A 24,467-nucleotide genomic window follows, 5' to 3' on the forward strand; every position below is an offset into this window, starting at 1 on the left:
AACACAATGTGGTTGGTAGAGACAGCAGAAACACTGCCAGAAATCTCTTTCTGGCAACTTGCGTCCTGGGCGGCAGCACAGAGGTTATTTCACTGTCTGGCTGTCCTCTCGTAATGGTGGGTGAGGGAGGCCCCTTCAGCACCGCACAGCGTGCATTAGGTTAACATTCTCTTCCATGGCCACAGCCACAAGGAGACCTGGTTCATGCTGGTCATGCTTGTGATGGTCAAAAAGAGCTGACCGTAGCTGATCTTGGAGTCACAATCCACCAGCACTTGGACGGATCTCTGCGAATTGGACCAACATGGTCTACATAGTGAGTTCCAGGACAGCCAGGGCTATATAGAGAAATCCTGTCTCAAAAACAAAGAGGGAGTTAGAAAGGAGGGAGGGAGAGAGGGAGAGAGAGATAAAGAGAAAAAGCTATAGTTCTCACGGTCTAAAAACATCCTGACTATAGGAAGGGCCATCTCTGAAAGGCCCCCTAAAGCAAGAGACCCTTGGGGGTTCACCAGCTAGATGTAAGCTTTACACATTTTCAGAAGCAAGTCTCACACACCTGGTCTGGGTTTTCATTGGAGAGGGTAGAAATAACGGCTGTTGTTAAGCAACAAAAAGTGTTTGTTGTGTTGTAAGGATGTAAACCTCTAAGGACAGACATTTAAGCCGGGTATGATAGGACATATTGGAAATCCCAGGCTTCGAAGATAAAGGCAGTGATACAGCCAGCGTCTCAGAAAACAAAAAAACAGACGAACATTGATAAGGGCATTGGGTACATGATAAATGAGCTTTATATGTTACAGTCATTTTGAATGAAACAAAACGAGGGTCCCTCAAGTGAGAACACGTAGTCAAACACGTAGATCTGGCTGGCCTTGATCTCAAAGAGGTCAGCCTCGTCAGCCTTGGCTGGGATTACATCCCTTCCAGCTGGTGGTGTTTTGTTTTAGATAGGGTCTCGTGTAGTTCAAGCTGTCTCTCAAACTTTCTGAGAAAGATCTTGAACTCTGGCTCTTCCTGCCTGTTTCCCAAGAGCGGGAATAACAGTCATTCAGGAACCACTCCAGGCCCTTAACTGAGTTTCAGCAAGCACATTCCGCGGAGCCTGGAGGAACGACAATGAAAAATGCTTTTTTGTTGATTTTTTTCTGGCATATATTGCTCTTCGTGGCAGTCCCAAAATGAAGAAAGGAAAGAAAAGGCTGAGCATCACTGAGAGACACCTTTTAGATGAGGGACCTGAAGTGTTTTCCAATCCAACCTTATTTTATAGGCGAGGAATTGGGTTTAAATAATTCGTAATTTTTATTTGGTCTCATTAGAAGCCCCAATTGTGAGTCTGGGATTCGCTCTCGTCCCCAGGGGTGGTCTGTCTATGGCTAGGAACCTTCTAGGCCTGGAGCGTCGGGAAGCGGGCGGGACCGACCACTGGAAGCCCAACGGGCGAGGTGGGAGGGGGCACGATCGCGCTTCCGGAGCGCTCGGGCAGGGTCGGCTGTGGCGACTTCCGGCGGAGGCGTAAACAAGGCCCTAGCGCCTGGAGGCGGGGCGGGCTGCGAGTGCGAGCCGCGTCGGCCGCTCTCCCGCTCAGAGCAAGGGTCCGGTGGCTCCGCGGTCCCCGCGAGCCCCGCAGGCGCTGCCCGCGCACGCCTCAGCGCTCGGCCGGGAGGCGGAGGCGCAGCGCGGGAGAGGCGGGTCGCCGGGGCTGGCCGCGCGCCGCTGTCCACCGCTCCGCTTTCCTTTGTCTCCTGCCTGCGGGGCCGGAGCGGTCCTGGTGCACAGCCCTGCAGCCTCAAGATGGCTGATGGCAACGAGGATGCTCGAGCGGACGACCTGCCGGGTCCGGCCTTCGAGGGCTACGAGGCCATGGAGCTGGCCTGTCCGGCCGAGCGCAGCGGCCACGTCGCCGTCAGCGATGGGCGCCACATGTTCGTCTGGGGCGGCTACAAGGTCAGCGGGGGCGGGGCGGGCCCCGTGGGCGGTGGGCGATCCCCGTGGCTCCTGTCCGTGCAGGAGAGCATCTTCCTTCCCGCCTCGGTGGACTCCAGGCTCCTGGGCTGCTGTCACCGCTCTCTTGGACTTATGAGTCACCCTGCCCCCACCCCCCGCCCGACGCGTTGTTGTCTTTGGAGCGCTCGGAGCCAGGCTCTGTTATGTGGGTTGAGTAGCGGGTGACTATGGCCTAGGATATGGAGAAGGGTGGAGGCGAGGTTGTGCGACAGTCATCCATCCACACCTTTGGCCCAGGTCACCCACGAAGGCCTCGCATCCCGAGTTGGGCCAGTTAGCCGACAGATAGTATTTGCCCACTATATGGACCAGGGCCATAGGAATCGCGCATTCAACCTTCCAAGGGGGTAGCCGTGCTGTCAGCGTGTGCTGATGCTCATCTACCTATTGTATGAACGCAGGGCCATTTTCCCTAGCTGGTTTCAGCTGAGGAGGGTTTGCTCCCCAGAAGGCCCTACTACGAAAATCAAAGGAAAACGATTCCACCAGTCAGCAGTGGATCCCCGGCAGCATATGTAATTGGAGTGCAGTTCTTTGGCCTTTGTGACCAAGTGTCTGGAGTCGTTTGTACGGCGCGTTCTACCCCGAGCTGGGCATGCTGCTGTTGTCCCCCATTTCAAACGGTGCTAACTGGTTCTATAGTACTGGTTTTAGAACTCCACGATACGCTTCAATTCCTGGATTTCATTTGGTTCCCACTTGTTTGATCCATTTGAACCACAAAACTATGCATACTGTTTTAATATTAAAAGGATCTCCCCCTTGGTATTGGCTTGAAATTCACTTCTCTGCTCCCATACTGGGAGTGTTTGCTTAGGGACTCTAGTTCTGGTAACACTTTAGCTTATGGTACTGGCGACCTGATCATAGTTGGCCATTTTTTTGAGAGAACTTTCCCGATTTGGTTCAACCATTAGTTATTTTGCTAGTCCTCATGAATGCATCATGTTGTTCCCCACTTCCAGGGACTAAGTTTTTAGAGATTGGTGATCAGAACTTCAGAGTAGGAAGCAGATGTGTGGTGACCATTATTAAAATGTAAATTCTGGGGGTGGAAAGGTAGCTCAGTGGTCAAGAGCACTGGCCATATTTCTGAGTTGGAGTCTTACCACCCATATAGCAGCTCACAACTGTCTGTAACTTCAATCCTGGGGATCTGACACCCTCCTATGGCCTTTTTGGGAACTGCACCCAGGGAGTGTACAGACAGTCATGCAGGCAAAACTCTTTAAAAATGTAAATTCTCTTTGAAGAAGGTAGACCTATTGATCAATCACACTTCAGTCTAAATTATGTTATTCATAATTTGAGCCTTGTGGACATGGGAATGAGACTCTTCTATAGTGTTGGGAAATTGCCAGAGTGGAAACTTCCTGATGGTTTCTAAGGTCCTCAGTGCCTTGACGTTAGGAGAGGGAGCAGTCACTGTCCATGAAGTTGGTGATACAGCACCTGCAATCCTCCACTTCAAACAAAGACAGGGTCTCGGTATCTCTGACTGGCTTGTAAATTGCTATGTGGACCCGGCTGGCCTCAAACACCCAGAAATCCATCTGCCTCTGCCTTCAGTCCTGGGATTTAAGGTGTGTGCCGTCATCACTCGTGGCAACTTGTACATGTCTTTGGTTGGAACCCTGAGAAGAGGCACGGAGGCCTTGGAGATGATGGATGAGATATGAGATGATGATAGATGATCTGGCCTCTTCCTAGTGCCCCCACTTCAGGCCGGTCAGCCCACTGTCTGCTTTCTAGGCCTGACCTTCTCTTCTCTTCCCACTCCAGTAAGAGAAGAAGAGTTCATGGCTGGCTGCTCCATCACAAGATAATACTCAAGTGCATTGGTCCCTGACACATTTTCAGGGAAGCGCAGTTTCTCTTGTGTTTGGTCAGGATCAGAAAGTGGTCAGGGAGTATCCAGGAATGCAGTAAGGCAGTCCTCATGGAAAAGGAAGGGTTCTGGTCTCACCACTGCTTGCTAAATAACCCTAGGCAAATTATTTATACTTTAAAACTTTGTAGTAACTTTTTTTGTTTGGTTAAATAAAGCAATTTGAGGACATATAAACTTGATCTTTGTTAGTTAATACCCTTCATTGAACAAACAAGGAAATTACAGTTGCCACTGAAGACTCAATATTTGCGTGCAGTTTTGCCCTCAGAATGAGTGCGCGAAAGGAAAGCTTGACTAGAACACCATATTAGCATGGGCAGGGCATGTAAGTCACCTACAGGCAGGCAAATGAGGTCAGGTGCATGGTCTGATCTGTTCAGATACAGCATGACCTTAGGGCAGCAGTTCTCAACCTGTGGGTCTCTATTGCTTTGGGGGTCAAACGACTCTTGGCTCACCTAAGAGATTTACATTACAGTTCAGAACAGTAGCTCAATTACAGTTATGAAGAGGCAACAAAAGTAATTTTATGGTTGGGGTCACCACAACATGAGGAACTGTATTGAAGGGTCGTAGCATTAGGACAGGTTAGAAACACTGCCTAGGGACTCCCTGGGGGCTCTTGTACTATTTGCAAGTGTTGTATCAAAAGTTTGACTGAAGGTCTGTAGGTCTGTCTGTACTAAGTAATACGGTATGTAGCTGGGTTCTGGAAGACTGCATTTTATATTAATTAGAATACAAAACTTAATTTTATATCATCAATATCATAAATAGTATCTTAGATAAGATACATTTTAAAAACCAAACCATAAAACACCTCTTTGAAATATGAGTTACTGGGGCAGGGAGATGGCTCAGTGGGTAAAAAACTCACTGCGCAAGCCTGATGATCTGAGTTCACTCCCCAGACCTCATGTAAGGGTGGAAGGAGAGAACTGACTCGGTTGTCCTCTGAGTTCCTCTGAGCTCCGCATCAGCACTGAGGCACATGTGCTGACCCACATCACATACACCCTAGTTTTAAGTTAAAAATAAAATGGCAAGTTATTTATCTCTGCATTCCTTCTTATTCTTCACAGAGCAATCAAGTGAGAGGATTATATGATTTTTATCTGCCCAGAGAAGAACTTTGGATCTACAATATGGAGACTGGAAGATGGTAACTGGGTATTAGGGCAGGTGGTGGGGGTACTTAGAAACTTTAAATAAGGTTGCAAAGGAAGTTGAAAACCTATTCTGCTGGGCCAGGGGGAGGTTTCTTTTCTGAGACAGGGTCTCTCTACATAGCTCCAACTGTCCTAGAACTTACTGTGTAGTCCAGACTGACCTAGGACTCAACAGAGATCCCCTTGCTTCTGCCTTCTGGGATTAAAGGCATATAGCACAATGCCCCCTGAAAACCCATTCTAATCAATGAGAATATTATAATTAAGGATGCTAAGCTCGCTCTAGTCTAGTTTAGATTAGCTACTGATCTTAGTACATACCAGATACTGTCAACGCTTAGAAGCTTCTAATCAAGCCTTGGTCAAAGTACCAAGAGGAAGGTCATATAGAAACTGGAATGGGAAGATGCTACAAGTTTGACTTGGTATTTTGAAAAAAAGGTTTTTAGTTTGCTATAATTGTTAGGTTTTGTATGGTTTATAATTTTATCAGCTCAAAAATTTTGAGAAAATTTCTTAAGAGTACTATTTTCTGGGTTGCATTAATAGTTAAGTAGCAAAGTGCTTGCCTATCCAGCACGAAATCAACTGGAGAAAAAAAAAAGGAAGAAGATCTGTTTAAAAATAAAAGTTAAGCCGGGCAGTGGTGGCGCACACCCTTAATCCCAGCACTCAGGAGGCAGAGGCAGGTGGATCTCTGTGAGTTTGAGGCCAACCTGGTCTACAAGAGCTAGTTCCAGGACAGGCTCTAAAAGATACAGAGAAACCCTGTTTCGAAAAAACAAACAAGAAAAAAAAAGTAAAAATAAAAATTAGCTTGGTGTTAAGGCGCACACCTCCAGAACAGTCAGGGCTACATAAGGAGATCCTGTCTCAAAAAACAAAACAAAAATTAACCAGAGCTATCTGAGGGTCTTCTGTCTGTCGATAGCAATATGAGTCAAGATGTGTTAGTAGACTAGATGGGTTTCTCAGAATACTGGGGTAGCCTTTTGGGGCTTTATAAAGGTGTTTCCCCATAGTTTGTTTCATGGAAACTTTATGCTTTAAAAGACTTTTGTTCTTTACTATATTATTGTCAATCTTGAAGTGAGAATGGTAATCCTATTTGGTTTAAGACAGGTCACAGTTATTTTTGCAATAGTGAGTTTATATGGGCTATTTGCTAATCTTTTTTTATAGGACTAGAAACTTCCCAAAAGGAATTCAAAATTTTTTAATTAATTTTATTTCATGTGCATCCATTTGCCTGCATGTATATTTCTGTGTGAAGGTGTCAGATCACCAGAAACTGGAGTTATAGGCAGTTATGAGCCACTATGTGGGTGTTGGGAGTTGAACCCAGGTACTTTAGAAGAGCAGCCAGTGCTCTTCATTGCTGAGCCATCTCTCCAGTTCTGGAATTCATATTTCTTAAGATTAAGAATTTCAATACGCTTACTTCAAGCTAAGCAAAGATAAAGTGATAATGACTGATGATGTAATCAGGAGACCTGAGGTAAATGATTAATTTAGTGACTGTACAGCTGGGCATGGTGGCACATTCATTTAATTCTAGCTCTTAATTTAAGGGAGGAAGGAGGAGGCAGATTTCTGGCTGGCTAGCTAGGGCTACACAACATAGGGACTTATTTAAATCACTAAAAGGTGACTTAATAAAAAAAGAAAGAAATCTGTTAAATTAATCTGTCAGCACTGGGAATGTTGACATTTTCCTTTTGGATCCTTGGCCTACTTAAACACAAACAAGCGCCATGGTGATGGCTCAGCAGGTAAAGGTGATTGCCATCAAGCCAGATGACCCAGAGTCTACATGGAGGGAGACAAGCTTCTGCACTTGCCATGTGCAGACCTGCTATGTATACTGTGACAAATCAGTGTAAAACAAAGACCTCCCAGTTGGTTAAGACCATTTAAATAAAAACCAACAGTTTGAGAGATGGTTCATGGAACATCAGAAGCTTTCAGAGCCTTCCATTCTCATGTAAGACCGTTTTCCACTGTCTGGACAGGTTTAAACCCGGGAAGCTGATCCCTTGGGTTATCTTGAAGCTAGACACCCTAGATATTGTCAGCCATCTTTTCTCTTATTGTGGGATATAAATTAATAAGTGGGAAACTTACTGAACCATCTTCCTTTTAGGAAAAAAATCAACACTGAAGGTGACGTTCCTCCTTCCATGTCTGGGAGCTGTGCTGTGTGTGTGGACAGGGTGCTGTACTTGTTTGGAGGACACCATTCCAGAGGCAATACAAATAAGGTTAGTGTCTGCCAAGATTATGGTTTGGAACAGTTTTCTCCTTTCTCGTTTTGAATCTCAGATTTCTAAAGTTCAGCTTATTCTTCTGCACTCTAGTTAAGCATGTACTTGATTGTGGTATGATTGTGTATGGTAAGAGTTTCTCTACAGTCTGTATGAGGCCTGTGTAAAGTCAGTGCTAGTAGCCAGCCTGTGTGTCATCACTTCCTAGTGACTTCTGCTTGGTGCTCTCAGTTACACATTCTCTTGACAACTCTGAGGGGTAGAGGAATGTTAGCTAGAAAGCATTTTCAAAGTCAATTATAGACAAAAGTGGTAAAAGTGAACTCAAAGTCATAGGGATAAATTAATACTCAGAAAAGAAAGTAGCTGGTGATGGAGGCGCACACCTATAATTCCAGTTATTCTGGAGGCAGAAGCAGGTGGATCTCTGTGAACGTGAGGCCAGCCTGGTCTACAGATAGAGTTCCAGGACAGCCAGGACTTGTCTTGAAAAACCAATAACCTAATGATGCCCTAGGACACATGCTGCTGCTTTGATTTTTTTTCCAAGCAGGCAAAAAGAATTCAGTTGTTTTTAGGCCAGTTAAAGACAGATGAAGTTCCAGAAAGGCACATGGTTTATAGGCAGACTCCTATTACTCATTTATACTCAGAGTACAGCGTTGGACAGCTCACATTCTGGAAGAGACACCTAAAGAAGTGACTAAATGACTGCCGTGTAGCCATTCGGTGGCGCCATGCAGAGCCTGGTGCACAGTAACAGCTCTGCTGGGTTTGTAGGGATGGAACAAGTGCTTACTCAGCAGGCAGTGCTTCAGTTGAACAGTGAGAAGTCACAACATGGAGACTTGCAGGTCTGTTTTATTCAAGGAAATGTCAGGTGGCTTCGTGATTTTGTGGTGTCACTTAGGCTCCAGTCCATCCCTTCTTTCCTTACACAAACAAATGCAGATATGGCAGGAAAATAAGTGGATATGACCTGAAAAGGCTTAGGAGGGAGTGAAGCTGGTTTCTGGGGAGTGGGTAACAGGATGACTAATAGTTACTAACACGGCTAGAGTTCAGAGGTCACCTTTGACCAGAAGGAAACTTAGGTGTTTCAGAAAGGGAGGGATGTGTGTTCTGTTACCTGAACTCGAGTCCTTAGACCAGTATTTAACCTTCCTTTTTTTTCAGGACTTATTTTCATGTGCATGAGTGTCTTGCCTGTGTGTATATCTTTGTACCATGTGTGTGCCTGGTGCCTGTGGAGGCCAGAAGAGGATGTTAGACCCGGTAGTCTAAGTATGGACTGGTCTTTAGCCCCTAGAAGTAATTAGGCAGGAAGACGTGTTCAGTTGAATTTGAAGAGCTAGAGTTTTGTTTGTGTGTGTGTTTGTAACATGGTCCTGCTATAAACAAACCCATAAAATCAGAAAAATTCAAGCTGCTTATCCAAAATTAGGGTAACACGTGGTGCTTGTGCCAAGATACAAATGACCACATAGCCAATTCCTTTGTCATAGAAGTGTAGCTAATGAAAACAAAAGTAGCTGAACATTTTTAAAGTGTTAGTGATTTAAGAAATTTACATTCTGGGGGGCTCAGCGGTTAAGAACACTGGCTGCTCTTCCAGAGGTCCTGAGTTCACTTCCCAGCAACCATATGATAGCTCACAACATCTGTTATAGGATCTGATGCCCTTTTATGGCATATGCAGGTATACATGCAGAGTGATCATACATAAAAGATAAATAAATAAAATTGAAAAAAAAACTTTATATTCTTTTGTAAATTCAGAATCTTGATCCAGACAAGTGGCAGCCAGTCTGCAGTCAGACTTAGCACTGATTTACATGACACTGAACATGACACCTTTATCATAAAATACAGTTCAAAACAAATGTCAATATGAGTTTTCTTGTACCCAAAACTAACTGAAATCATTGCTTCTGACAGTTCTACATGCTGGATTCAAGGTCTGCAGACAGAGTGTTACAGTGGGAAAGAATTGATTGCCAAGGAATTCCTCCATCGTCAAAGGACAAACTTGGTGTCTGGGTGTATAAAAACAAGTACGTTAGACGCACTGTAGGTTTGGCCTTTTGTACAGAATGTCGTTACCTTGTAAGTACCCTAGTCAGCATTATAAGTAAGCATGGAGCACATCACATAGCAAATACATGAGTTCATTTAACATAGCACCTAAAAGCTAGTTGTCATGTTAAGTATTATTGAGTATTTTCAAATATTCTGTTATACCCAACTCACTCCATATATCAACGTTTAAAACACTATGACCTAGCTTACAGATACTTAAATTTTTTACGGTTTGGTTTTATATCAAACAGGTTAATATTTTTTGGAGGATATGGATATTTACCTGAAGATAAAGTACTGGGAACTTTTGAATTTGATGAAACATCTTTTTGGGTAAGTGAAGTTTCATATTGCCTTAGTATGTTGAAAAAAATATCTTTTTTTTTTTTTTTTACTTTGTGAACTTTTTATTACATTTTGAAAATTTTTGTGTGTGTTAGTGCATGACTTTGTGAAGTGTGTTTCCAAGTAAGGACAATTTGGGGGAATTGGTTCTCTCCCTCCACCATGTGGGTTCTGGGCAGTCAATGTAGGCTTGACAGCAAGTGCCTTTACTGGCCGAGCCATCTCACCAGCCCAGAAGTCCTTGACCAGAGTTTTTTTGTTTTACTTGTTAATAAATTGGGCAAGCAAGGGTTGTATAATTTTATAAACAGTATTTGTAAAATAATGCAGATGCTTTTCCATAGAATTCAAGTCATCCAAGAGGATGGAACGATCATGTACATATTTTAGACACTGAAACGTTTGTCTGGAGCCAGCCCATCACCACCGTGAGTTACTGAAGAAGGAAGTGTGCTTAGAGAACAGGGTACCCGAGTTGGGAGGGCCTGAAACTGACAGTTCATTCCTTTTTTCTGGAGGGTGTAATCTGTAGCTTTCTTGCTCTTTCAGGAGTATAACAAATATATAGAGGCTGTGTTGTACCTTCATTTGCTAGTAACTAAAATGAGCTTTACATTGGAGGCTAAAGATTAGATTTCTTTCCTTTTAAAGATACTATACAATGTGCTAGTCTTTTTTTTAATTACAGCAGCCATACTGACATAACTCATTCAGTAACAGTCTCAGAAATATTAAAATGTTCAGCAGTGGTATTTAATACTGTTTTTAATAATATTGCTTTTAATACTGTTGTTGTCAACAACAAATTTGTACTTTGGCATTTCTGAGTATCTGGCATATTCTTGTTCTATGATATTCAGAAAAAAATGGTATTTTCCCTCTGTTTATAAAGTCCACATATTTATGAAGCTGATTTCACACCTTTGTAACAGGGTAAAGCTCCTTCACCTCGTGCTGCCCATGCTTGCGCAACTGTTGGAAACAAGGGCTTTGTGTTTGGTGGCAGATACCGAGTGAGTATACAAACAGTTTTTAATGGTGTGCTTTTGGATGCTTCAAATGGTAACTACTTACTTACTCTTTTTTAGGATGCTAGAATGAATGATCTTCACTGCCTTAATCTGGATACATGGGAGTGGAATGAATTGTAGGTATTACTTTAGGTATTTAGAAAAGCTTTCCCAGGTAGATTTCAGACCCTACGCCCACTCCCTACTCGTATGTAGTGAACGTGCTTTCAGTTTCTTACTGGGGTCCTTCAGGAAAGAATTTTATTTTTATTTCCAGTCTTCTTAACTATGTGCCTGGTACAGCATGTTTGCTGAAAAGAGAAAGTCTAAAGTTGATCTGCCTTCAAAGAACATAGTTCAGTATAAAGTATGTAGTTAATATACTGAGAAGTTTCTTTTTAAGCATGTGTCTGGATTTAAGATGTGCATACATGATGTATGTTTGTGTGGCTGCATGTTGTGGTGTGTATAGGTCCAAAGCTGATATCAGGGGTCTTCAAACATTGTCTACTGTATTTATTGAGGAAGGGGTCTCAGCTAAACCCAGAGATCGCCAATAGAGCTGGCCAGCCTGCCTGCTTAGAGGATCTCCTTGAGGCCTTCTAAATGCCACTCAGTGCCACTACATGGACTTAGAGGGGGGCTGCCATGTCCCCATGGTACTGACATAGGTGCTGGGGATCGGAATGGTCTCCATGCTTTTATGGCAATTTCCCTGCTGAGCCATCTCCTAAGACTTCAGGAAACCTTTTCAAGTTTTCTTTTTCTAATAATCTATATAAATTTTAAAAGAAATCTTTTTAGCAATCCTCTGTGGTATTTGCTTTAAATAGATTTTTGTGTATAAGGTTGATGATGTGTGCATGTGGTATACTCAGTGCTGTCCACCTTTTCTATTTTGGGGTTTGTTTTTTTTTTTAAAGGTTTATTTATTTATTTTATTTAATGTGCACTTGTGTTTTGCCTACATATACTCTGTATGAGGATGTTGGATCCCCTAGAATGGGAACTACAGACAGCTATGAGCTGCCATGTGGGTGCTAGGAATTGAACCCAGGTCCTTTGGAAGAGCAGCCAGTGCTCTTAACCACTGAGCCATCTCTCCAGCCCCGTGGGGTGTTTTTTTTATTTTCTTGTGAAGGGGTATTACACTGTAGTCCAGGTTAGCATGGAACTTAGTACATAGCCTAGGCTCTCCTCAAACTTGTGCAAGTCTTCTACCTCAGCCTCCCAAGTGCTGGGATTCTGAGTGTGAATCTCTTTTTCCTATTGAGATATGGTCTCTCCTTAGCTTGGGATTTTCCTAATAGGATAGGCCAGCATACTCTAGGGGTTCACCCCCCCAGCAATAGAATTGCAAGCATGCATCAAGCCTGTCCCCCCCCCCCCTCTTTAAATAATGTATGGATTCTGAGGATAGAAACACTTTATTGACTGAGTGACCTTCCAGACTAACCACAGATATTATAACTCAGCTGTTATTTTTAGAATTCCACAAGGCATATGCCCCGTTGGCAGATCCTGGCACTCACTGACACCAGTCTCTTCAGATCATCTTTTTCTCTTTGGAGGATTTACCACTGAAAAGCAGCCACTAAGTGAGTCCTTTAAATAGATATATTATCATATATCATATTTATGCATTTGTAGTATACTACTCAGGAAATTCTGTCCTAACTGTGTCCTTGCAGGTTGACTTCATGTTGACCCTGTAACACCTTTTAATTGTACATATTATGACCTAAATTCATTCTGCCTTGTGTAAAAAAAAAATGACTTGGAGCATTTAAAATCCCTGCTGATAGGTTGTACACGTTATTTATGTAACTAAGGAGAACAGGGAACAGGATATGACCTAATATGTTTCTTGCTAAAGCTGTGCCCTCTAAGTTTAACACTGATAGGATGAACATGCTTCCTGGCCTTTTCTCTTTAATTAGGTGATGCCTGGACTTACTGCATCAGTAAAAATGAGTGGATTCAGTTCAATCATCCTTATACTGAGAAGCCAAGGTATGAACTACCTGAAAGGTATAATTTCTTATAATTCATAAATTACTAAATCAGATGAGTATACAGGACTGGTAAGAACGGAGGATGTTTTGGCTGAATTTTATCCGACATTCTTAGGAAAATCTGGTACTCATATTAAAGTTTGACATCATACTTCCCCAATCTAGATGAAGAACAGTGGTGATGTTTTTACACTTTCAAGAATATACATGGAAAAAAAAATCAAACCAAGAATTGTTCATTGGTTTGCAGTAGCATTATTCATTAAAGATTTAAGTAAGGCTGTTTTCAAAGGCAGGGAAATGCCAGGTGAGGAGACACACACCTGTAATTCCAGCCCATAGGAGCCAGAAGCAGGAGGGTCAGGAGATAGGGGCTCTGGGCTACATGAGACACTCTAAATTTTAAAGTTGTTCTTTTTTTCATTTTTAAACATTGATGAAATATTCTTTTTAGTCTCCAAAGGAATTGCTATAGGCAATCACATACTTAGCACTGGTATTTAAATATGCCAGCCATTTTTGTTCATCCAAGCCTCATTCTGCTAAGACATTTGGCAGAAATGACCTTTCCATGGAATTAATCCAGTTTGGAGAGCTTTAGTCTGAGATACTGTGTGTGGGGCCAACTCACCTTGCCACTGCTTAGTTCCCATAAGACTTTTAGCTAACAAAGAGCTAGATTGTTTGGTTAAAAATCACTTATTATGTAGCTCTGACTGACCTCAGACTTGGAGATCCACCTGCCTCCACTTCCTTTGTGTTCCACACCAAGGCAGACTTTATAAAAAGCTGCCTTTCCTTGAGAATGGATTTTTACTATATTTGGTATGAACTACCTTGAAATCTGTCTTTCTATCACTAGCTCTACAGCGTAGTTCAGATGATCAGTTTGGACTTCTGAGTTACTGAACTCACTTTTGTTTTACATGCAGGTTATGGCATACAGCTTGTGCAAGCGATGAAGGAGAAGTCATTGTTTTTGGTGGTTGTGCAAACAATTTGCTGGTCCATCATAGAGCTGTAAGTACACCTTTACTGCTATTGAACATACTTTTGTGTGCTGGCACACATGCATGTGCGCCATGGGATGAGGACAATGTTTGCAGTTAACTTGTGTGGGTCTCGGGAATCTATCTGGGTTGTTAGATCTAACTCGTGGTGACAAGAGCCTTTATCAGGTGACCTTGCTGGGCTTTTTTAATTTTGATTTTTCAAGATAGGGTTTCTCTGTGTAGCCCTGTTCTGGAACTCTTCTCTGTAGACCAGGTTAGCCTTGTCCTAGAGACCCACCTGCTTCTGCCTCCTCGGTGCTGGGATAAAAGGTGTTTTGCCTGCATGTATGTCTGTGCTCCATGTGCCTGTAGTTCTCATGGAAACCAAAAGAGGGCTATCAGACCCCTCTAGAGCTGGGGTTACAGTTGGTTGTGAACAGCCCCAAGTTGGTTCTGGACTGAACACAGGTCCTTTGGAAGAGCAAACAGCTGAGTCATCTCTCCATCTCTTCAGACCCTCTTTTTATGTATTGCTTAGGACTAAGCACAAGGCCTGTGAATGCTAGGCAGCATTTCCTCACTGAGCTATATAGTCCCAGCTCGGGGTCCAGCTCCTGCCCTCCCTGGCCTCAGACTTGCTGCAGTGCTCCTGCCTTGCATCCTAGAGCCAGGGTTATAAGAGGGCACCGCACCAGCCTGCTTTCAGCACTTGCCTTTTGACCTGGGCTTCTTTTCTTCTAGGCACACAGTAATGAAGTGCTTATATTCTCAGTTCAACCAAAATCTCTTGTTCGGTAAGTTCTTGCCAGGTACTTGGTACCAGGTATATGGTTATTTAAAGGTAATAATGAATCTTTATTCAAGTTAATGTAAAATTATTTTTCTTTTTCCTTGTCCACTTTTAGGCTAAGCTTAGAAGCAGTCATTTGCTTTAAAGAAATGCTAGCCAACTCATGGAACTGCCTTCCAAAACACCTACTCCACAGTGTTAATCAGAGGTTCGGTAGTAACAACACTTCTGGATCATAAGGCTTCAGAGATAATTATTCTGATCTACTTGCATGGAAGACAACCCTGTATTTGTCAGAGAGTGGCATCCTTTGTATAATTATATACATTGTTGTAGTTTGCAGCTTTCTGGGTTTTATGTGCATGTGGATGGCCTAGAGAACCTATTTTTGTGTCTAAAGTTTACAATAAATGTATTTAACATGTACCTATTGTTAAAGTTAAAAAAAAAATCATTGCATTGGTTTTTTGTACCAAGAATGGGTATAACGTTTTTTATAAAATGTACTTCTGATAGTAGAGACTAAGATACTATTTGATAGCTGCTAGAAATGGAAAAGAAAATGGCACACAACTGAGTGACATTACAAGGAAGAAATTAGGGTGATGCACGGAAATAATGTCACCTTCCTGTTATTTTTTTGCATATGATGTAAAATTTGACAAAACTTTCAAGACACAAACCCTAAGTGTTTAATTGCCCACACAAAACCAAACAAAACCCCTCATGATTGGCCATAGTATATGTGTATTAGAAGTCATCTACAGAAAACCTCCGGGTCAGTAGTTAATGCAGTTGAGCCACTTCAGGGTCTTTACATCATTAAATGAAACCTCAAGAATTTCAATAAAATGTAGAACAATTACAGATGTGTATCATTTAACTTCTCACAAATATTTTAGGAAATACTATTTAACAGTTTATATATATATATATAAAACTTGAAAAAAATCTTAAGTCCTTTTGGTGATACAGCAAGGCAATGTGTTCATTTGTAAATGTGGAAGTCCTATTAACACGTCTGCATCTGTGACTTCCAAAGGCTATAGAACTGGCTCTTCCCAGTGTCTCAGGACTCATTTCAGCTATTTTCTCTTTACATGAAGAAGATTAGGTGCAGACACTTTCACTTTGCCAGGAATGTTTCTTGATAAATCTGTGTCCTAAAAAAAAGAAAAGTGCTTAATATCCCATGTAGTAAATGATGTTTAGGATGATCCTCTATATTCTACTGTCAGAAGAAAGGCATTATAACCTTTGCTGAGCTGATCATACTTATTTATGGCTCCTAATAAAACAGCACTGAATCAAGACAACAGAAAATATCTGGACCACACCACCAGTCCCCAAAGTTCTGAAGGAAAACTTTACCTTCACACTGCGGAATAAGTCTTTTTCTCTTGCTGTTGCTTCTTTGGAATGCATGAAACTATTCAAGGCCGTCTTTGCAGCTGTAAATAGAGAGCTGAAGAATGTACTTCTGGTTCAGTCACTTAAACTATTTTAAAATCACAATTAAAACTCTAAATTACCTTTTCCCTTTTTCTGAACTCCAGGAGTAAGTTTCACTTTGTATCTTTAAAACAAAACCCAAAAAACATTACACAAGTTATTACATGGAGATCTCAAAGAGATTCATAAAGGCATTGTGTTATGAATGAAATAATACTGGCTTACTTATAATTTGTCATGGTGGTGTAAGGGGCACAGATTGGAATAGCAAACATTAGTACATCTTCAGGATGTGGCTGCCCTGTCAAAGAATCAAATAGATTTTCCTAAAAGAGGAAAATAAAAACAATTAGAAAAGGAAATTATGCCAAACTTTAAAAAAAGAACATCAGGTGTTGGAGGAGGTGGGGTGTTGAATAGTAGAGCCCTTGCCTAACATGCAAGACCCTCTGTTCAAATCACACCATCATAAAGGCAAGATCTAAAAATTAACATCTGAATACATAATGCATGTTTAGCCTTTTCTGAAAAAAAAAACAGAAGCTGACAACAGTGCCACAACTCTGCTTTATAGTTCCAAAGAACTTAAAAGTAGTGTTTCAACATATTTCCTTTACAACTTACAGTTTTGGCCTAGAATATTCAACAATAGGAAGTTTTTAAAGCACCATTTAATGACAGAGAGGTGAGAAAGACAAGTTGGACTCTGCAACTAAGCTGCAGGGAAGCTATTGTGGATTCAAAAGATGCGCATGAATAACTGCAAGGAATTTAAGTCTGTTGCAAGGAAACAGGACTTAAAATGTGGGCTAGACCAGTGATTTTCCTGTGTAGAAGCCTCTATAAGTCTCTTACTCAACTCAGAGTGTAGCTCTTGCTGTCCCTGAACTTATTATTGTAGACCAGGCTGACAAAACTCAGAGATCTACCCACCTGTCTCTGAGTACAGGTGTGTGCTACCACACTTCAGCTAGACCAGTGATTCTGAATCAGGGACTTTGCTCCCGCTACAGGAGATTCATCAATATGTAGACATAGTTTTGGCTTTCAGAATAAAAGCAGTGGCATCTAATGGTTCAGGCCATGTGTATTGTTAACTTATGTTATATAGGCCTGGCAACAATGGATCATGCTCTCCAAAATGCTAGCAGTGCCAAAGTTGAGCAAGTCTAGGCTACTTTCCTTTTTTAAAATATGTGTGTATTTATGTGTCAGAGAAAAGTTTATTGTGTGTGTGTATGTGCATGCATGCATGTGTGTCCATGGAGACCAGAAGAGGACAACAAATCTCCTAAAGCTAAAGCTACGGGGTTCTGAGTGGCCCCGTGTAGAGGCTGGGAAGTGAACTCAGGTCCTCTGGTAGGGCAGCAAGTGCTCTTCTGTTGAGCCATCTCTGTTCTTAAGGAGAAATTTCAGATCTCCTTATACTAGTTCTCATTTGTGGACTATCTACAAGGGCAAAATGCTTGGTGCTGAACTTTTAAGTTAATTTACAGAATACTATAAATTATTATCCCCATAGTAATAATTTTGAGGCACAAAGGAAGGGGAGGGATAAAGAATATTTTCAGGCCTAGGTATGGTGGTGCACCTTTAATCCCAGCTCTAAGGACGCAGAAGCAGACAGATCTCTTGAATTCAAGACTTTTCAATAATACATAGCAAGTTCCAGGCCAGGCAGGGCTACATTCTGAGTAGAATAATTTGAGATCCGCACAATCATCTAGCTTAGTTTGGAGTGGTAGCTGATGCTCTGGCAAAGATTACAGTGAGATGGAATAGCAACCCCACTCAAATCATACCTCATTTCCCTGCTGATCCAGATCGTGTTCTTCCTAGGTCCAAACAAAGATTAAATTCAGCTTTTGTACCAATATGCATTAAGCAGAAAGAAATTGATATAATTGATATAAGGCTGTTTTATAACTCACAAAACAGAAAACTGAAGAATACAACTTGGATCCCCTAAAACTCTAAAGTGGATTAGTGTGTACATATTTAATACTTTAGAAAGCACTGCCATTGAAAGAAAAAATAAGGTTTTTTAATCTGTGTGACAAAACCTTTTACTTAAAGTATATGATGAAGTCATGTTAAGTTGTAGAGACACCTGAAATGACAAGTTTAATATTTGTAGAGAAAAGTAATCCTACAAAAAGAACCTCAAAAAAAAGTTTGCCAACAATTTTTAAAAAATATTATATTTATTTATTATATATACAATATTCTGTCTGTGTCTATGCCTGCAGGCCAGAAGAGGGCACCAGACCTCATTACAGATGGTTGTGAGCCACCATGTGGTTGCTGGGAATTGAACTCAGGACCTTTAGAAGAGCAGGCAATGCTCTTAACCTCTGAGCCATCTCTCCAGCCCAGTTTGCCAACAGTGTTAAGATAAACTTTAAATATTGAGATAAACTTAATTTTGTGTATTTAAGTTACGTGGACAATACCTATTCAGAGACAAACTAGGCTGCTGTACCAAGAGGCTTCAGAGTCCACAATATTTTAAATAATAAATTTACACCTAATGGTTCTGGAGGCTAAAAGTTCAAGATCAGGACAACAGTAGGTTTTGTGAAGACTTGTCTGGAAATGGTCCCTTAGTAGAGTGCAGTAGCACACACTTGTAATCCCAGCATCCGAGGTGTTGAGGCAGGAGGAGTTGACTCAGCAACAAGTTTAAGACCAGTCTGTGCTACCTGAGATAGCTGTGTAGTCCTAGCTGGAACTCACACTGTAGACCAGGCTGGCCTTGAACTCTGAGATTCTCCTCTCTGCCTTCCAAGTGCTGGGACGAAAGGCATGAACCACCACCGCCCAGTACATGAGACTCTTAAAACAGTAACAACAAAAACTGGCATCTGATTGCTAGGTTTTCATTTGAGAGGTCCCTTTAATCTCAGAAGGGCATAACTTCACTTCCTAAAAGCCCGACCTCTTAATATTACTACACTGGCATTTAGACCAGAATTTATATCCATGAAAGATTAATAATACCTCTTAGGAATTTTTCCCTTGTCCTGACTTGCTACATATCTTACGCTGGCCTCATACTGTAGCATGATAAATAAAAACCCAGAGACAAATATTGGTGTTCAACCTGAAGATCAGAAAGGCAAAGCAGCCAGTCACTAGAGAGCTCTTACCTCTATGAAATCTTCAGACTGAAAGAGAGCGAGTTCCTGTCTCATCCTGCTTTATCCTCCTCTCTAGTCCTGGGATGAAAGGCCACACCACCTGGCCTCTATGGCTGACTAGTATGGCTGTTTTGCATTCTGGTCTTCAGGAAAACTTCATTTATTAAAATACAAATGAAATATCACTCCATCATACTTTAGCTCCTTCCTTCTGCTTTGGCTTCTGAAGTGCTGGAATATTAGCTATATGCCATCATATCTCGTATGGATATGGATATTTCTGGGCCTAAAGTTTACAGATAAAACTACACATATGGCAATAATAGAAAAACTCATGAACAAAAGTGAAATTTAGAAACATTAAAAACACTGTTCAGGCCGGGCGGTGGTGGCGCATGCCTTTAATCCCAGCACTCGGGAGGCAGAGGCAGGTGGATCTCTGTGAGTTCGAGACCAGCCTGGTCTACAGAGCTAGTTCCAGGACAGGCTCCAAAGCCACAGGGAAACCCTGTCTCGAAAAACCAAAAAAAAAAAAAAAAAAAAAAAAAAAAAAAAAAACCACTGCTCAGTAGAGGGAAAAAGAATAGTGACAAATTCCTACAAGCATCTCACTAAACGGGTAACTCACACTTAACTCACACTTCACTAAAACAGTGTGGCCCAAGTAAGAACAGCCAAGTCAGGATTGCAGTGATTACCACACCTGTTAACTTTCAGCCTATACTTTATACAGATTTATTTTTAAAAGCTCAGTATTTCAAGAATTTTACCTACTCCAGTACAAAGATATACTTACTGTGATTTTTAAATGATTTATTTGATAACACCATTAAGTAAGTACCTTAGCTGGAAAAAATATTTCTTCCTGCTTCTACAACTGAGACCTAACCTCTGACAACATAGTTATTTTTAATATTATATAATACAAGAAAGCTTATAATCCTATAGAAAAGTTTACACAAGTAAAACTTTATTTTCTACTTAAGCCCAATATTTCCTTATTTTAACTGAGTTCCATTGGAATCATGTGAAACCTCTCCCATAAAACTGTTACTTTGTGTGTGCATGAGCCTGTGCAGGTCAGAGGGCAATCTTGGATATCATCAGAAATACCATCTACTTTAAGACAAGATTTTTCATGGCCCTGGAGCTTGCTGAGTGGGCTCTGCTCCCCAGCCAACAGCCACCCCATTGTGGGGATCATAAGTAAGTAAGTATATAAATTACAACCAGTTCTGGGGCTAGAACTCAGGTCCCATGGCAAGCATTTTACAAAAGGCCATCTTTCTAGACCCAAACTAATTTTCCAAAGGCATCTAGTCAATTGATCAGCAGCACGTTTTTTTTGTGAAACTAATTTTATCTTTGAGGCTTTGTTTCTATGATGAAGACCGATTTATCTTGGACTAACCCTGGCTCTCGTCACCCAGGCTCTGGTCACCCCACTTGGGAACACTCACCTTGTCATCATGTGGATCATCTACAGCCAAGTCGTGTATGTCCTGAGTCAGGACCTGAAGGGACGGTGGCTCCTTCTTAACAACATCGAGAGCCCGCTGTCCCCCCCTGGGCTTCTGTGGCTGCTTCATCACAGGCTCGTCTTTCGCTTTTCCTTTCTTCCCTTTCTTCCCCTTTTCTTCTTTGTTTGAACCTGCAGACTTTCAATTCATAAGGGGGAAAGAATCAATGTAATTATTATTAATACAAACGTTTTAAAATAATTTTACTTTAACGTTTTGAATCTAAGCTTTTGTTTTTCCTTACAATTGTGTGTACGCTTATGAGTGTAGGGTGCCCATGCTATAATAGACATTTGGAATTCAGAGGATGACATGTAGGAAAGTTTTCTCTTTTGAACATGTGGGTTCTAGGAACTGAATTCAGGTTGCCAGGCTTGGTGGAAAGTGAAGTGCCTTTACACACTGAGCTGCCTCACTGGCCCAAATAATGTAAAATTTTATTTTCTGGTTTTTTGTTTGTTTGTTTGTTTGTTTTTTTGAGATAGGGTTTCTCTGTAGCTTTGGAGCCTATCCTGGAACAAGCTCTTGTAGACCAGGCTGGCCTTGAACAATGTTAAAGTTCTTAATGTTTATCATAGCCTAGATGCCCACTGAAAAGCAAGAGAAATAATTTAAGATGTTACTCACCGCTAGCAGTTTCATAATAAGTTCACGATCTTCTTCATCCTGGTCTTTGTATTTTTCCTTCATTTTTTTCATTTTACTCTGAAATCAAAAGATTTGAAAAAAAGCAATAAACAGTAATTTTTAAATGCCTCTTTCATTCTACCAAATATGCTTTTGAACAAGGCACCAACCAATATAAAGATCAATATGGAGGATATGACGATGAGGATGCCATAGTCCTCATCCCTCAGGGAATCTGCCACAGTGGAACAGAAGACACATACACAAGTAAGGGTAAATCAACACAACTTATTTTGAATTAAAAGTGGCTTTAAAAGTCTGGCTCTCTGCCCTTCTCCCACTGTCTGTGAGCCTTCCTTCTTGGGCCCCTATGCAGGAACAGTGCAACAGGTACAGTGGATCCCTGAGTAGTGGAGGGCCAGGACTGAGCAGACTCCTCTAAGTGACTTCACTGGTGACTCAGGTTGGTGGTCACACACACTAGCAACCCTCTTGTCAGGATACAGATCTCCTGTTTCCTGCTTCCCACTGTCTGAAGCAAATGATGCCCCTCAGATGGTCTGCCACAGTGAGAACATGTTATCTCTATCACAATGGCTGCCTTGTCCAACTTTCAAATCCCAGCACAACAACACTGAAGGAAGGTGTCCCCACCATCTCAGCCTCCATGCTAGTCCTCATGATCTCTCAGCAATGTTTAACATCGGAAGTTTGTATGTGTTGGTAGAAGCCCTTTCCCGGTACAACCTTCATCAGGTACAGTCTTACCTTTCCAGCTAACTTTCAGCCTCAGAATTAAAAACTTATGTACATATTCTATTTTACTTAAAAATTACTCTATGTATATGGGCATTTTGCCTGCATGTATATCTGTGCACCACTTGCAAGAGGCCAGAAAAGGGTGCTGGATATCCCGGAACTGGAGTGACATGTAAATGCTGGAATTGAATCTGGTCTTTTGGAAGAACAACCAGCCCCTTTTATTTCACTTTTAAACGTTTAAACAAGACCAAGAGGAATGCCCCGACTTCACTTGTGAGCCATACTGAACTAAGGGGTCATTCAGAAGCATATTTATTACCTTTTGTCCTCTTTTCATTGGCTGTCCAGCTGCAACATTTCTGCCTGTGTTCTGGTTAGCTTCAGTGTGCACAGTATTTTCTCTTTCTTTCTCCTTTCCTTCCATCACTTCTAAATCCCCTGAGTCACTTGGAAGCTTTTTCTTTTTCATTTCTCTAAATGAAAAAAAAAACAAGTAATATCACATTTTAAAAATGTCAAATGTGTCCTAAAAATGTCTAAACGGGAAGGGGAACATATACAATGTTTGCCTTTTTAACTTAATAACTACTAGACCACTGTATATAAAGAGACTCAAATTATCAGGTAAAAAAGACCTGAAAAATCTTTCAAAGATTTCTTATTCTGTCATCAAGACTCAAAAGTATTACTTTTGCTTATCCCTCTTCAACTACACATTCATTCATTGAACGAACAACCCTCATGTGCAGACATCAGGACTTCTAGTATTCTATCAGCATGGCTTTAGCATATCTTGGACATTCAAGACATTTCTTGGTTGACTGGCAGAATAAATAATGTATCCAAACATAAACACACTAAGGAAGAAGGGTACATTCTGTTGCTTTGGCATCTTTCTATCCCCAGTGCTACTGTCTTAGCCCAGGTCCTCACTGCCTCTTAGACTCCGCTGAGTCTATAACCTTCCCTGTTTCCTCACCTTTGTCACAGCTCCACTCAAAAGTTTCCAAAATATTCTCCTAATATCACTTGTAAAATAAATCTCCAAGTCCTTAGTCATTCCAGGTTCTCTTATATTTAATCTAAATTTACCTTCTACTCTAACCGTCTATGACTTTATCACACATACATTTTACTTCCCAATCTGTCTTTCCTTGTTTTAATGCTAATTGTCCTTAAAGTCTCTTTTCACCTTCATGTATCTGTTAAAATATCTAAGGTATATTTCTTTTCTTTCTTTTTTTTTTTTTCCTTTCCCCCGAGACAGGGTTTCTCTGTGGCTTTGGAGCCTGTCCTGGAACTAGTTCTTGTAGACAAGGCTGGCCTCGAACTCACTGGAGCTCTGCCTGCCCCTGCCTCCCGAGTGCTGGGATTAAAGGCGTGAGTCACCACTGCCCGGCCTAAGGTATATTTCTTGTGTATATGTGCATGTAGAGCCCAGAAGATGATGTGTGTTTTGCTTCATCAAACTCTGCCTTATCCCCTTGAGGTAGGATCTCCCACTAAACTGGGAGCTTTCCTGTTCTTTTGGTTTCTGACCAAGCCCCAAGAAACCTCCTGTTTCTTTGTCCTAGTGCTGAGACAACAGGCGCTCACTGCTGCGCTCAGCTTTCTACACAAGGCCTAGGAACTGGAACTCAGGTCCTATGTGTACCTGACAAATACTTTACTTACTCCCCAGTCCCTAGGCTTTTGACATATACAAATTTTTCCTAATTAATTAAAAAATTTTCTATTTATCTTTATTAATATCCTAGAATTAAAGAGAAAAAAAGGGAAGAACAAGAGAGGGTAGGAGAGAAAATGGAAATAAGATCAAAGCGTGGGAGCTGAAGAGATGGTTAAGAGCACTGACTGCTTCTCCAGAGGACCAAGGTTCAATTCCCAGTACCCACATGGCAGCTTACAACTGTCTGTAACTCCAGCTCCAGGGGACCTAACACCCTTACACAGACACACATGCAGGCAAAACACCAATGCAGAGTTTAAAAAATAAGTTATTAAAAAAGACCAAAGGGGGGCCGGAGAGATGGTTCAGTGGTTAAGAGCATTGCCTGCTCTTCTAAAGATCCTGAGTTCAGTTCCCAGCAACCACATGGTGGCACAACCATCTGTAATGAGGTCTGGTGCCCTCTTCTGGCCTGCAGACATACACAGAGACAAAAGATTGTATACATAATAAATAAATAAATAAACAAACAAACAAACAAATAAAATTTTTAAAGAAGATCAAAGGATGGTATAGAAATGTATAAAAATATCATGGTAGAATTCATTAATTTGTTTTTTTAAAATATTTATTTATTTATTTATTATGTATACAATATTCTTTCTGTGTGTATGCCTGCAGGCCAGAAGAGGGCACCAGACCTCATTACAGATGGTTGTGAGCCACCAT

The 24,467-nt window shown here is 41.5% G+C and overlaps 2 protein-coding genes across 3 annotated transcripts in view; one reads left to right on the forward strand and one right to left on the reverse strand.

The window, feature by feature from the left end:
• The first annotated feature begins 1,510 nt into the window (after positions 1-1,510).
• Positions 1,511-15,430, forward strand: Klhdc2 (kelch domain containing 2). Its single transcript, XM_005343140.3, has 13 exons — positions 1,511-1,953; positions 4,987-5,066; positions 7,217-7,334; positions 9,276-9,391; positions 9,668-9,749; positions 10,106-10,189; positions 10,694-10,774; positions 10,850-10,908; positions 12,260-12,369; positions 12,712-12,784; positions 13,719-13,806; positions 14,520-14,572; positions 14,684-15,430. The coding sequence occupies exons 1-13, from the start codon at positions 1,801-1,803 to the stop codon at positions 14,805-14,807; spliced, it is 1,221 nt and encodes a 406-aa protein (XP_005343197.1). The 5' UTR covers positions 1,511-1,800; the 3' UTR covers positions 14,808-15,430.
• The window catches only part of Nemf (nuclear export mediator factor), a 53,594-nt gene continuing 44,364 nt past the window's right edge, over positions 15,238-24,467 (reverse strand). Inside the window, exons 26-33 of one of the 2 annotated variants that reach the window (XM_005343141.2) lie at positions 22,389-22,542; positions 21,308-21,385; positions 20,621-20,818; positions 17,823-17,855; positions 16,246-16,346; positions 16,101-16,144; positions 15,940-16,019; positions 15,238-15,731 (exon numbers count right to left, since the gene is read on the reverse strand). In XM_005343141.2, coding sequence (XP_005343198.1) covers positions 15,654-15,731; positions 15,940-16,019; positions 16,101-16,144; positions 16,246-16,346; positions 17,823-17,855; positions 20,621-20,818; positions 21,308-21,385; positions 22,389-22,542 — 766 coding nt within the window. In that variant the 3' untranslated portion in view covers positions 15,238-15,653. Of the gene's footprint in view, positions 16,020-16,100; positions 16,145-16,245; positions 16,347-17,822; positions 17,856-20,620; positions 20,819-21,307; positions 21,386-22,388; positions 22,543-24,467 lie in introns of both variants that reach the window. The other variant, XM_026779221.1, reaches the window with a different exon arrangement.

The sequence above is a fragment of the Microtus ochrogaster genome, chromosome 1, assembly GCF_000317375.1.
Source record: "Microtus ochrogaster isolate Prairie Vole_2 chromosome 1, MicOch1.0, whole genome shotgun sequence".
NCBI lineage: Eukaryota > Metazoa > Chordata > Mammalia > Rodentia > Cricetidae > Microtus > Microtus ochrogaster.